Source organism: Lacerta agilis, chromosome 6 (assembly GCF_009819535.1).
Source record: "Lacerta agilis isolate rLacAgi1 chromosome 6, rLacAgi1.pri, whole genome shotgun sequence".
Classification (NCBI taxonomy): domain Eukaryota; kingdom Metazoa; phylum Chordata; class Lepidosauria; order Squamata; family Lacertidae; genus Lacerta; species Lacerta agilis.
Window position 1 is genome coordinate 91032594 of NC_046317.1, and position 13570 is coordinate 91046163.

Genomic DNA, 13570 nt, shown 5'->3' on the forward strand with positions numbered 1-13570 from the left:
GGCTTTTCCCTTTGCAAAAAAGCTGTAAAACTTTTAGCTGATCCTCAAAAAAAACAGGGCTTTTAGAGGAGGAAAACCAGAAACATATTTTTTTTCTTGTTTCCTCCTCTAAAAGCGAGGTGCACCCTATGGTCTGGTGCGCCCTATGGAGCGAAAAATACGGTATTTTGCTTCCTGCCGTTTCTGAATCAGGGCTAGCAAGACTGCAGAACAGGCCAATCTCGGGAGCAGGAATTGATTTAGCCAGTAAGCCAAGACAGAGCAGAGAAATGAAGCCAGGTGTGGAAGCAACACCTGGAAGCTGCCGGAGGTTGCCAGGACCCAAACATTCTGGGAGGGTCCACCGGTGCCCGACCTCTGCCCCTCTGCCTGCCCTAGTCCATGTGGATTTCTGATAGCAGCAGAAATAGCAGCACTGGAAAGGTGCCCTCCATTCTGAATTTCCCACAATCCCATGGAGCAGCCAACACAGGTTGCCAGCAGGTAAGCCTATCGCCAGGGAAGTAGTGTTGTGTAGTGGTTAGAGCATCCTGGCAAACTAGGGTTCAAAGCTTACTGGGTGACCTTGGGCCAGTCACTGCCTCTCAGCCTAACCTACCTCACTGGGGTTTTAAGCAGGCATCCCCAAATCCGGCCCTCCAGATGTTTTGGGACTACAACTCCCATCATCCCTAGCCAGCAGGACCAGTGGTCAGGGATGATGGGAATTTTAGTCCCAAAACAGCTGGAGAGCCAAGTTTGGGGATGCGTGTTGTAAAGGCACAAAATGGAGAGGAGTAGCAAAACCATGCGGATAAGCTTTGGCTCCTCGGAGGAAGGGTGAAATATGAATTTAACAGAAATAAATGAGAAAAGCCTCCACGGTTATACCACCCCCTTCTTTCCCTGCTAAACTCCAAATGGGAGCAACAAGGCATGACAGGATGGGCAAAATCTTTTCACATAAGTTACGCATCTCGATCCCATCTCCCAGTCAAGAGACCCTCAAGGCGGCAACTTTTTAAACAGAATTAAGCAATTAAAAAAACCAAAATCACTTCTGAGACATTTCCCTTTATTCATTTATATGCTATCTTTTCAATCTTTTCGAAGCCTATTGTGAAAAGTCCATAAAAAGTGTTTTGTGGCATAAAAAACGTGTTTTATTTTAAAGATACAAAAGCCAGATAACTAAAGGAGTAGAAAGAGGAGAAATTACCCGACGTAAAAACAGTGTTTGTTTCTGTTGCGACTCAACAGTCTCCATATCGGAAGCCTGCCTTCCTGAGAGCAAAGCTCATCTCCTTGAGGAACATAAGAAGAGCGTGGCAGGATGAGGCCAATGGCCTGCCTAATCTAGCATCCTGTAGTTCTCGCAGGGGCCAACCAGATGCCTGTGGGAAACCCGCAAGCAGGATTCGAACACAAGGCCAACTCTCCCCTCCTGCAGTTTCCAGCAACTGGTATTCAGAAGGAAGCTCACAGCATCCTGCCAGCCCCAGGCAGCCTTGCGAGGACCACCGAGAGCATCCCTACCGCAAATCTGGCAGGGAGGAGCCCAGGTAAGTCCGCAAGTCGCTGATGGTGGAGCAGATTATTTTAGCTGGGATGGTCTCTTTGCCCAGGCGCTTGTAGGCTGCGTAACGGTGACACCCTCCAAATGAGTAGAAGTAGTCGCCCCCTTCTCGGCCTTTGATCCAGAGGACATCTATCGGGGGCACATGGTCAGCTTCTTCCTAGGAAACGGACGGTAAGAGATAGAGAAAAAGGTGATTCATAAATAAGGCAAATATTTTTTTAAAAGGAAGCTGTCTTAAGGTAGATCCAACCCCCCCCCCCATACATTTAAAACACATCCAGTATAAGTATATGGTTCCTCCCCAAAAAGAATCCCGGGCATTGTTCGTTTCCACCTCCCAGAACTACAATTCCCAGCACCAAACTACAATTCCCGGGGAATTTTGGAGCAGTGCTTTAAACGCGCTCGGAAATGGCATGGTTCTGCCCTTAAATCACCTCAGACCCAACGGGCACCCAATGAAGCTGAACGTTAGAAGATTCGCGACTGATAAAAGGAAGCACTTTTCCATGCAGTGCAGAGTTAAACTATGGAACTCCCACCCACAAGAGGCAGGGACTGCCACCAAGAGAAATGGCTTTGAAAAAGGGTCACACAAATTCATGGAGGAGATCGCTATCATAGCTACTACTGGCCACGGTGGCTTTGATCTGCCTCCACATTTGGAGACGGCGATGCTTCTGAGGACCAGCTGCTGGGAACTGCAGGAGGGGATAAATGCTCTCATGCTCAAACCCTGTTTGCAGGTTTCCCGCAGCCATCAGGTCAGTTGTCGTGAGAGCAGAATGCTGGACCAGATGAGCCATTGGCCTGATCCAGCAGATGGGCCATTCCATTGTCACGGGTGGGACACTTTGACCATGTTTTTTGGTATTCACACATGTGTAACAATGTAAATATACATAAAAATTAACAACCAAAATTTAAACTATGTTCTTAATAAGATGCTGAACATTTTACTAATTTTTTAATATTTTTATGGATATTTTTGACAATTTTATTAAATGTTAAAAGTGTTGTCACGGATGGGACAAAAAAAGGACATGGAGCTTGAGATAAGTTTGATTTATGGAAAAACTCTGTGAGCTGGGAGGTGAATCAATGATAAGCTCAGCATATCTGTTTAAATCAATGTTTATTGGTTACAACTATGCAATCAGGAATTAAGATTAAGAAATTTAACGATACAAAATTAAGGAAAAAATGCTGTCACGGGTGGGACAATCATCAGAAAACTTTAAACTTGAACACTTCTGTGAAGACTAGGTGGGTGGACTTTTGAAAAGAAGGTCCATAAAATAAACTTCTTTTGTCTTTAGCTTTTAAAAAAAATGGTTAGACTGCACGTTTGGAATCTTCCTCACCAAAGTCCAGCGCTCATCTAGCATTCTTATCAGGCTCATTTTTCATGGAATGGCCCAGATCCTCTTCCAGAGAGCCAGTGTGGTGTAGTGGTTAAGAGTGGTAGACTCGTAATCTGGGGAACCGGGTTCGCGTCTCCGCTCCTCCACATGCAGCTGCTGGGTGACCTTGGGCTAGTCACACTTCTCTGAAGTCTCTCAGCCCCACTCACCTCCCAGAGTGTTTGTTGTGGGGGAGGAAGGGAAAGGAGAATGTGAGCCGCTTTGAGACTCCTTCGGGTAGTGAAAAGCGGGATATCAAATCCAAACTCTTCTTCTCTTCTTCTTCTTCCTGTCAGGGTTCCAGAAGGAGGTCTCTCCCAGCCCTGCCTAGAGATGCTGGGGAGAGAACCTGAAACCTCCTCATTGCAAAGCAGATGCTCTGTCACCAAATCACAGATTCATTGAGTTGGGAGGGATCACAAGGGTCATCTAGTCCAACCCCCTGCAACGCAGGAAACAAAATGGGGCTTGAACACACAACCCTGAGATATACAGATGAAACTCAAAAAATTAGAATATCGTGGAAAATTTCATTTATGTAAGCAATTGTCTTCATTAGCTTCTGGAGTTTAATATATGAGATAGACTCATGACATGCAAAGCGAAATATGTCAAGCCTTTGTTTGTTATAATTGTGATGATTATGGCGTACAGCTGATGAAAACCCCAAAGTTGAGATTGTTCATTTGGGGTTCTCATCAGCTGTACACCATAATCATCACAATTATGAAAAAGAAAGGCTTGACATATCTCGCTTTGCATGTCACGAGTCTATCTCCTATATTAGTTTCACCTTCTAAGTTGAATTACTGAAAGAAATGAACCTTTTCACAATATTCTAATTTTTTGAGTTTCACCTGTAAACTCTGAGCCGCCCAGAGTGGCTGGGGCAACCCAGTCAGATGGGAGGGGGACAAATTATTATTATTATTATTATTATTATTATTATTATTATTAATGGATCAGAACAATGTATAAAACAAATCTATTAAAGTACAGGCGGGGCCCATTACTTACATCATAGGAGCCTACACAACACCAACACTGTTGCTGTATGTAGGTTTTATTTTACAGGTGAAACTCAAAAAAATTAGAATATCATGGAAAAATCCATTTATGTAAGCAATTGTCTTCATTAGCTACTGGAGTTTAATATATGAGATAGACTCATGACATGCAAAGTGAGATATGCCAAGCCTTTATTTGTTATAATGGTGATGATTATGGTGTCCAGCTGATGAAAACCCCAAAGTTGAGATTTTTAATTTGGGGTTCTCATCAGCTGTATGCCATAATCATCACAATTATAACAAATAAAGGCTTGACACATCTCGCTTTGCATGTCATGAGTCTATCTCATAAATTAGTTTCACCTTTTAAGTTGAATCACTGAAAGAAATGAACCTTTCCGCGATATTCTAATTTTTTGAATTTCACCTGTAATAATAATAATAATAATAATAATAATAATAATAATAATAATAATAGTAATTTATTTGTACCCCGCCCACCAGGCTGGGTTTCCCCAGCCACTCTGGGCACCTGCCAACAGAACATTAAAACACGATAAACGATCAAACATTAAAAACTTCCCTGAACAGGACTGCCTTCAGATGTCTTCTAAAAGTCAGAAAGTTGTTTATTTCCTTGACATCTGAAGGGCGGACAGCACCACCAAGAAGGCCCTCTGCCTGGTTGCCTGTAACCTCACTTCTTGTAGGGAGGGAACCGCCAGAAGGCCCCCGGAGCTGGACCTCAGTGGTGGGCAGAACAATGGGGGTGGAGACGCTCCTTCAGGTATACTGGGCTGAGGCCGTTTAGGGCTTTAAAGGTCAGCACCGAGACTTTGAATTGTGCTCAGAGACGTACTGGGAGCCAATGTAAGTCTTTCAGGACCGGTGTTATGTGGTCCTAGCAGCCGCTCCCAGTCACCAGTCTAGCTGCCGCATTCTGGATTAGTTGTAGTTTCCGGGTCACCTTCAAAGGTAGCCCCACGTAGAGCGCACAGCAGTAGTCTCTGGGATTAAGAGTCTCATGCTCTCCCGACTGAGCTGTCTGCTCCCAGGAATGGCCCTTCTGCGTGACCCAATGCTGATTCCTGCATTGCAGGGGGGGTTGGACTAGATGACCCTGGGGACCCTTCCAACGCTACAGTTCTATGACCACACATGCAGGGCCAGATTTACCGGTAGGTTTGATGAGGCCCTAAGCTACTGAAGGTAAGGGGGCCCTTTATATGCCCAGCTGTCAACAACAAATTGTCAGAGTTTTTTGTGTTTTGTGCTATATGGTAATTTATGGACCTAATAGGTATCTAAAGCCATTTGCACATAACAAAAATATGTGCAAGTTTTATGTTGTGTGTTTGTTTGTTTTTGTTTTTTGAATGTAAAAAACTTAACAATCTTTTTAAACAAACAAACAAAATAAGTATTTTATCCAAGTAATTGTTGAACTTATCTTATATTTTGGAAATGTACATCCAGTTGTTTTTTTTTCCTTTAATTTCCCCCCCCCCCAAGAGAGTGGGGCCCTAAGCCAGGCATAGGCAAACTTGGCCCTCCAGATGTTTTGGGACTACAACTCCCACCATCCCTGACCACTGGTCCTGTTAGCTAGGGATGATGGGAGTTGTAGTCCTCGTAAAACATCTGGAGAGCCGAGTTTGCCTGTGCCTGCCCTAAGCTATAGCTTGCTTAGTTTATAGGTAAATCCGGCACTGTCTCTCTCTCTCTCTCTCTCTCTCTCTGCTTCCCCCCTGAAGCCGTACCTGGATGGTCCTCATGAGGCTCTCCACCTTTCCTTCCTCCAAGACAGGAGGGATGGGTCTGATGATCACCTTCATGGGCACCTCGTGGACCGCGGCGATGTTGTCCGAGTGGATGCTGCGCCCTTCGCTTGCCATGTTGGCGACGTTTTCCGCCCCGCGGCGCACCGACCTTCCCAGATCCACCTCCAGCAGATCCCTCCAAGCTCGCGATCTCACTCCCCGCATCCCGGGGCTCATATAACGCCGTCCGGAGGGCTTGCACCGGATCGCACCACCGGTGGACCGTGGGGTGGGAGAGAGAGAGAGAGAAGAAGAAGAAGAAGAGAAAGAGGAGGAGGAGGAGGAGCCACAGAAACCCCCACACTTGCCTGGGCTTCAGGAAGCCTTGTGAACCCGATCCCCGATGCCGGGCTTGCAAGAGAGCAGGGATCCCCGCAGGATCCCGACGTCCGTTCCCCCCTGCAGTCCCTAATGGAAGCGTCCTCTCCGGATGAATCACACGCGCACGTGGGCAAGCGCCTTTCCTGGGCTGGTTCATAAATTTTTTTGGCTGAGTCACGATGTGGCAGCAGAAAAGTCGGCGAAGGAGGAAGCGGGGCGCTGCAGCAGCAGCCGCGGCTCGATCTGGACCGGGGATCAGCTCCGGAACCGGTTTCCACTCGTCCTGAGGAAACTGGGTGGGAGGAAGGGCCAGGGGGGATTCCTTCGTACGGGGGCTCGGGGAGAGCCCCGGCACTTGTTCCCCAGGAGGGACAGGCAGGTCGCTTTCGGCTGCCGAAAGTTTCCTCTTCTGATCCTTTCGGGAAGAGGAATTGATGGTTAGAGACCACTCTGACAAGAATCGTAGCTCTGTGGCATCGGGGCTGGATGGCCCAATGGGCAGAGTAAACACGTGGTTAGGTCTCACAAAGCAGAGCCACCAAAAATAAATGCGGTGATCACAGATTTTTTTGTGTGTTTTGTGCTATATGGTAATTTATGGACCTGATAGGTATCTAAAGCCATTTGCACATAACAAATAGGAGCCTACACCAGTGTTTTTCAACCACTGTTCCGCGGCACACTAGTGTGCCGCGAGATGTTGCCTGGTGTGCCGTGGGAAAAATTGAAAAATTACTTTATATATAGTCAATATAGGCACAGAGTTAAATTTTTTAACATTTTCTAATGGTGGTGTGCCTCGTGATTTTTTTCATGAAACAAGTGTGCCTTTACCCAAAAAAGGTTGAAAAACACTGGCCTACACAACACAAAACACTGTTGCTGTATGTAGGTTTTATTTTATTTGTTATTTATCTTATATTTTGGAAATGTACATCCAGTTGTTTTTTCCCTTTATTTTTTGGGGGGGGCCCCAAGAGAGTGGGGCCCTACACTATAGCTTGAATCCGGTACTGGTGTGGGTTTTTTTTGGGGGGGGGGGTGAGAATTAAATTCTTGTTCTTGTTCAGTCGTTCAGTTGTGTCCAACTCTTCGTGACCCCATGGACCAGAGCACACCAGAGAATTAAATATTTATACTCAACTAGCCATGGGTGTAGCCAGGAATTTTGTTGGGGGGGGGCAGGGCTTTTGTTTTTTGGGGGGGCAGAACCGACGTGATTGGTCAGTTAAGTATTTCTATTAATCTAGGGGGCCCCCTGCCCCCCCTTGGCTATGCCCATGCAATTAGACATCCTGGGAAAAATCAGGGGTTTATTAGACTTCCTTACACCCCTCCCCACATTTTTCTTTTCTCTTTTTACTGCTTATCCCCACCCCCACCCCCAAGCAGGGTGAGGGGGGGCATCCTACTAACATAGATTGAAATAATGCGAGGAGATCAGATCCGGTCCTGTGTTGCAAAGGACATGTTTGCACGTGCATTCCAGCATATCTGTAAGCTTTGTGGCATTTCAAAAAAACAAAATTTTATTTTATGGTTTAGTATTTTTTAATTCGAATTACATATGTGTGGTGTGGGCTCTGAAGGTCTGGGTCTTGATCTGGAGCAGAGTGTTGAAATCTTCCCTGACCTGGTTCCTTGGTGCTTAACCCCCCCCCCCTTTCCAAAGCGCACCTTGTGATATTTATTGTGTCTTCCCCTTTTGCCTGCAGCATAAACCTGCACTGTTTGAAGTTCCTTAATCTTTCCCTAAGGCTTCAGTCTTTAGGGACTTCCTTAATTTTAAAAGCATTAGGTGGGTAAATGTCATGCTTTATGTACTTCCTGATTTCACAAAGATGGTTGGCCCCTTTCATGACACCAGACTATTGCATTATGCTTCCTTTTTATCACTAAGAACGAGGGCCAGACACGGTGGTTGCTTGTTCATCTAAAGATTTCCCCTATTAGTCAAGAGGTCTAGCTCATTGGTAAGCAAACTAAGGCCTGGGGGCCGGATCCGGCCCAATCACTTTCTCAATCCGGCCCGTGGACGGTTCGGGAATCAGTGTGTTTCTACATGAGTAGAATGTGTCCTTTTATTTAAAATGCATCTCTGGGTTAGTGGGGCATAGGAATTCATTCATTCCCCCCCCAAAAAAATAAGTCTAGCCCCCCCACAAGGTCTGAGGGACAGTGGACCGGCCCCCTGCTGAAAAAGTCTGCTGGCCCCTGGATTAGTCGCTGCAACTATTAATAAACTGAATTATTTGAGTTTTTGTTTCGCTGTATTTTAAGGCCTGTGTTATTTCATGGATGCTTTTTATCTTCCTCGATTCAGTTGTAAATTGCCCTCTTGGTTGTGCCAACGGTGGGACAGCAATAATCAGAATAAATATGTACAGAGCTTTGTGCTTGCCCCTGCTCTCTCTCTCCCCCCCCACCTCTACCAATTCAAACACGGACAACACAATTCTGTAGCAGAAGAAGGCCCTTTTTATTATCCCTGAATTGCGTTTTACAATACTGCAGGTAGTTTCATCCGGGGGGGAGATTTGTTTTCTCTTCCCCGTGATCTGTCCAGTTCAAAATCTGGCAGGAAAAAAAAAAAAAACTCTATCATGCAGAGAAAATTATTGCTGTCTTATCTTATTTACAGTATAAACACTGACAAGGATCTGGGTTGACCTTGATGGTCCCCAGTGCAAAAAGCAACAGGGGAGAAACCAGGAACCTTCGTTTACAGAAAGAAGCTTTCTGCTGCTTGTTGCTCATGTCAGAGGGAGTTCGGTTTTTTTTTTTTGTAACGAAATGATATCTATGATGAAATAATGTATCCATCACATGGATGCTGCTTTGAGTGTGCATGGTGCAGAATTCCAAAAGTGTCGCCATGGCACCTAAGAAGACGTTAGCAATACCTTGAGCCTCGGCATGTTTTGAGTTGTGCTATTTGTGCCCCGCTGGGGAAATTGCAAATGATTATTGTATAAAGCCTTTTCCCACTCCTTGGTGGGAACAGCTAAGACTTGCCCAAGCCCTAACAGGAGGGAAAAGGTAGGATATCACGGTCATCGTAACCCATACAGTGGTACCTTGGGTTACAGACGCTTCAGGTTACAGACGCTTCAGGTTACAGACTCCGCTAACCCAGAAATAGTACCTCGGGTTAAGAGCTTTGCTTCAGGATGAGAACAGAAATCACGCAGCAGCGGCAGCGGGAGGCCCCATTAGCTAAAGTGGTACCCCAGGTTAAGAAAATAAAAAAATAAAAAAATTCCTTCCAGTAGCGCCTTAGAGACCAACTAAGTTTGTTCTTGGTATGAGCTTTCGTGTGCATGCACACCTCTTCAGATACACTGAAACAGAAGTCACCAGACCCTTATATATAGTGAGAGTGTGGGAAGGGGTATTACTCAGAAGGGTGGTGGGAATGGAGGATTGGCTGGTAGGTGTGGTAAACCTGTTAACGACTGCAATTGGTCTTACAGGAAAAAGCAAGGGGTGAGATGGCTAAAAATCGCTATATCATGTATAATGAGATAAGAATCCAGTGTCTCTATTCAGACTAGGTCTCTCCATGGTTTTAAGTTTGGTAATAAGTTGCAATTCAGCAACTTCTCTTTCCAATCTATCTCCATTTCTATTCCAGTCCATTCCAGTGTGTATCTGAAGAAGTGTGCATGCATACAAAAGCTCATACTAATAACAAACTTAGTTGGTCTCTAAGGTGCTACTGGAAGGAATTTTTTTATTTTGTTTTGACTATGGCAGACCAACATGGCTACCTACCTGTAACTGGAACCTCAGGTTAAGAACAGTTTCAGGTTAAGAGCAGACCTCCAGAATGTATTAAGTTCTTAACCCGAGGTACCACTGTACTGTACAGCCAGCCTGCAACCAAGATTCCCTGCCAGTGTGTGTGTGAGCTGCTGGGGGAGCGAAAACCTTGCGTGCTGCTGTTGTTGGAAGGGGGGAGCAAGAAACCTGGGGGGAAGCAAGACCTGTGGTGGGGCCAGGGCCGGCGCGTCCATTTAGGCGAACTAGGCAATTGCCTAGTGCGTCAAAATGGAGAGGGCGCTGGCCAGGCTTGGGCAGGGGGGCGGGGCGGGCTAGCAGCAGCTTCTCCGCTGTAGCGGAGAGGTGCTGCTTGCTCCCTACACCACCCCCGGCTCCCGCTAAAGCAGGCTTTGGCGGGGGGGTGGGGCGGGCGAGCAGCAGCTTCTCCACTACAGTGGAGAAACTGCTGCTTGCCTCTCCACCACCCCCATCTCCTGTTAAAGCAGGCTTTGGCGGCGGGGGGGCGCCAGAAGGTGGTTCGCCTAGGGCGCAAGAAGCCCTAGCAGCGTGGGGCAAAGACGGGGAGAGGCAGATCTGTGGGGCAGAGAGAGGAGAACAAACCATGTCTCGAATGAACACATCAAGTTGGAATTGTAGCAAAACTGCTTTCCCACCATTCACACATTCCTGCTCCTACGTAACGGTCCTTTCCAAACTCTGGGTAGCCGAGGCACACTTTCCCCCTGAATTAAAATTGGAAGCACATGTTTGTTTGTTTTTTTACACACACCCTCAAAAGGGTTTGCTTTTTTGAGCATGTAACAGACAGGGTTACTTTTTCCATCAGAGGGGCGATGCTCCCCTTCCCATACAAAGTCACTGGTCTGAGTGCAGCTCTGGTGCTCCTGGGGCAGAGACTCATGCAGAGAAAAGAGGCAACCCGGATTCTTTGAGCTCATAGGAGCCTTCGATTATTAGATAACCTGCCCCCCCTTTAACCCTCTTGTGATGCATTAATGTGTTTTGGCTCCCCAGCGGAGGTTACAACTCCAGGAGAATGTATGGGACTTGTGGCTTGTAGGAAAAGTGTGCATTCCAAAGGTGGAGAGGATGTGTTGATGAGTTGTGGCATTTGGCACATCTCTTCTAACAACAAATAGAACAGTTTTCTTGGGCAACTGAGGGGACTGTTGCCGAGATGTATCCGTTGTCCTGCGAGATGGCTCATTGGGTCAGAGGTAGAAAATCAGAGGTGTCACAAAAAGCGGATGAATCTCTTGTCACATTCATTGTTGGGGCCCTTTTCATTCCCCAGAGGCATATATGTCAATATCTGGAAGACACTGTGTTGTTTATGTACTGTTGTCTGCAGTGCCGGAAAATTTTAAGCACATGCAAAATGGCAGAGGCTGGAGATGCGTTCACCTGGAGAGTTTGCATAGAAAGGGCTGCCGCTTCCCATCGCCTGGAATTGCAGCCCACGGAGGAGCCGACGTTTCTCACCAGTGAGGAAGACATGACGGAATAGCTTGGCCTTTGAACAGGTCTTGCACAGCCCAAAACGCAGTCTGTTCCGAAGGGGGCAATGACACTGAAAAATTATCTTCTGAAACATTCCACTTCCCGCATGGCTTTTACTCGTTCAGCTGAGTGTAGAGTTCTGTGCCCCCCTACCTTTTTTCAATTAAAAAAATCCATCACTATATCAGCAAAATATAAATGTCATTTAATGAGGTGTTGCCCTCTCCTGGTTCGTAACTCCTGGAGATGATGGCTAGGAAGAGAACTGATGGTTGTTTGTCCTGCTTTTCGTTTGAGAAAACTGGTGCCAGATATTGGCTATGAGACACAGCTGCCAATCAGGAAGTCTCCCTCTGAAATATTGCCTCTGTGGCGAGCTGCCTAGGCCAGTGTTTTTCAACCACTGTTCCGCGGCACACTAGTGTGCCGCGAGATGTTGCCTGGTGTGCCGTGGGAAAAAATACTTTATATATAGTCAATATAGGCACAGAGTTAATTTTTTTAACATTTTCTAATGGTGGTGTGCCTCGTGATTTTTTTCATGAAACAAGTGTACCTTTGCCCAAAAAAGGTTGAAAAACACTGGCCTAGGCGACTTTTGGCTGCCTCCAGACTGCCACTATTTTGCAGGAAGAGTTCTAGCGCATACCGGAAATTTCGGTTTGCGCAGTTAAGGTGTGTTAAAGCTCTCTTTCCACCTTAGCGTGACAAATGCGCTTTAAAAGCAAACAGTTTGCACTTAGGGAAGGAAGGGCGAAAGTGTGGTATGAGCTAACACGTGGAGATGTAAATATTCCCATAAGCAGATCAGGATGAATGCAGGACGAATGCTCATTGTCATACAGCCTCACCACAAACAATTCAGATTGCTCTGTAGAGACCGGGTACAGTCTACCTTTCCCCGTAAGCTTTGTGCAAGCAAGTCAGGACACATTTTCAATAAACAGGTCATCTGAGGAACCCTGTGTTCTCTCTCGGTCTCCCCCTACCCCATCCCAGGGGCAGCATCTGGCCAACCTTAGGAGAAAGAGCCACAGCGCAACGAAATAGGGCATGTTTTGCATGTGAATATTCAAAGTTCAGTTCCCATCATCCAACAACCATCTCTAACATAGGTCAAAGTAAATCGGCGATTCCTCCTTACGAATGGATCCCAGCTCTTTGAAAACAGCCGCCACAGAGCTGCAATACGCCTTCAGCTTCTGTGACAGTGGTGTACCTGCAACCTGCTCCTGCCATCGACGTCCTGCTTGCTAGGATGCATGCAAAGAAACCACCAATGTCTCACCCACCCATTCTTCTTAAACAATAAATAGCATAAATAGGATAAATTAGAACTTTAAAATAGAGAGCTCCTAAATTTATGGCAGCAACTGCCATTCTTGCTAACTCACACGTTTGAAAGGAGAAACTCCTCAATCAAAGGGAAATGGATGCACTATATTTCTGCTACGAGAGTGGCATAAAGCGCCCCCCCCCCCCGTTACATCCCATGCCTCTGATGGGCTTGCAAAGGCAAGAAGGCGGGAGCTGAGCAGAGAGGCCTCCTGACTGGCTGAAAGGCAAATGGTGCGCCACAATCCAGTGACACTTCTCAAAGGAAGAATATGCGGGCATCTAATACGGGCGCCTCTGTAGCAGCAAGAGATTCCACACCCATCATTAACAAATGTGAAATGGCAACAAAAACAGGGCTTCCTGGCTACAGTGGCGTAGGTAGCTGCTCAGGTGCCCGGAGTGGTGTGTGTGCCCTGCAGCCAGGGGTGGAGTGAGCCGCCCAGGGCCGTCTCGTCATAGGGTCTGGGTGGCGCGGTGCACCAGGGCGCCAGGCCCCCCAGGGGCGCCCCTGCGAGCCCGCCGGCATACCAGGCGCCCCCTCCCCAACCCGCGCCCGTGCGCTGGCGGGCGAGCTGCGAGCCGGCTGCCTTACGGAGCCCCAGCTGGAGCGCTGGGAAGGGCGCGCAAAGCCCAGCGCCACGCTCCTCACCCCCCGCTCGCCCACCTCCCTCCCGCCCTGGCCACCCCTCGGGGCATGAGGGGCGTGGCGCTGGAGCGGCGCGGGGCTTTGCGCACCCTTCCCAGCGCTCCAGCTGGGGCTCCGGAGGGCGGCCGGCTTGCAGCGCCACGCCCCTCGTCTCCCGCTCGCCCACCCCCCCGAGGGGCGGCCAGCACGGG

At 47.4% G+C, this 13570-nt stretch overlaps 1 protein-coding gene across 1 annotated transcript; it reads right to left on the reverse strand.

Moving 5' to 3' along the window:
- Nucleotides 1–1480: 1480 nt before the first annotated feature.
- SRXN1 (sulfiredoxin 1) lies at nucleotides 1481–6014 on the reverse strand. Its single transcript, XM_033151042.1, has 2 exons — nucleotides 5732–6014; nucleotides 1481–1715 (listed from the first exon to the last, which is right to left on the reverse strand). Exons 1-2 carry the CDS (start codon nucleotides 5966–5968, stop codon nucleotides 1512–1514), a joined length of 441 nt encoding a protein of 146 aa, XP_033006933.1. The 5' UTR covers nucleotides 5969–6014; the 3' UTR covers nucleotides 1481–1511.
- Between the last annotated feature and the right edge of the window lie 7556 nt (nucleotides 6015–13570).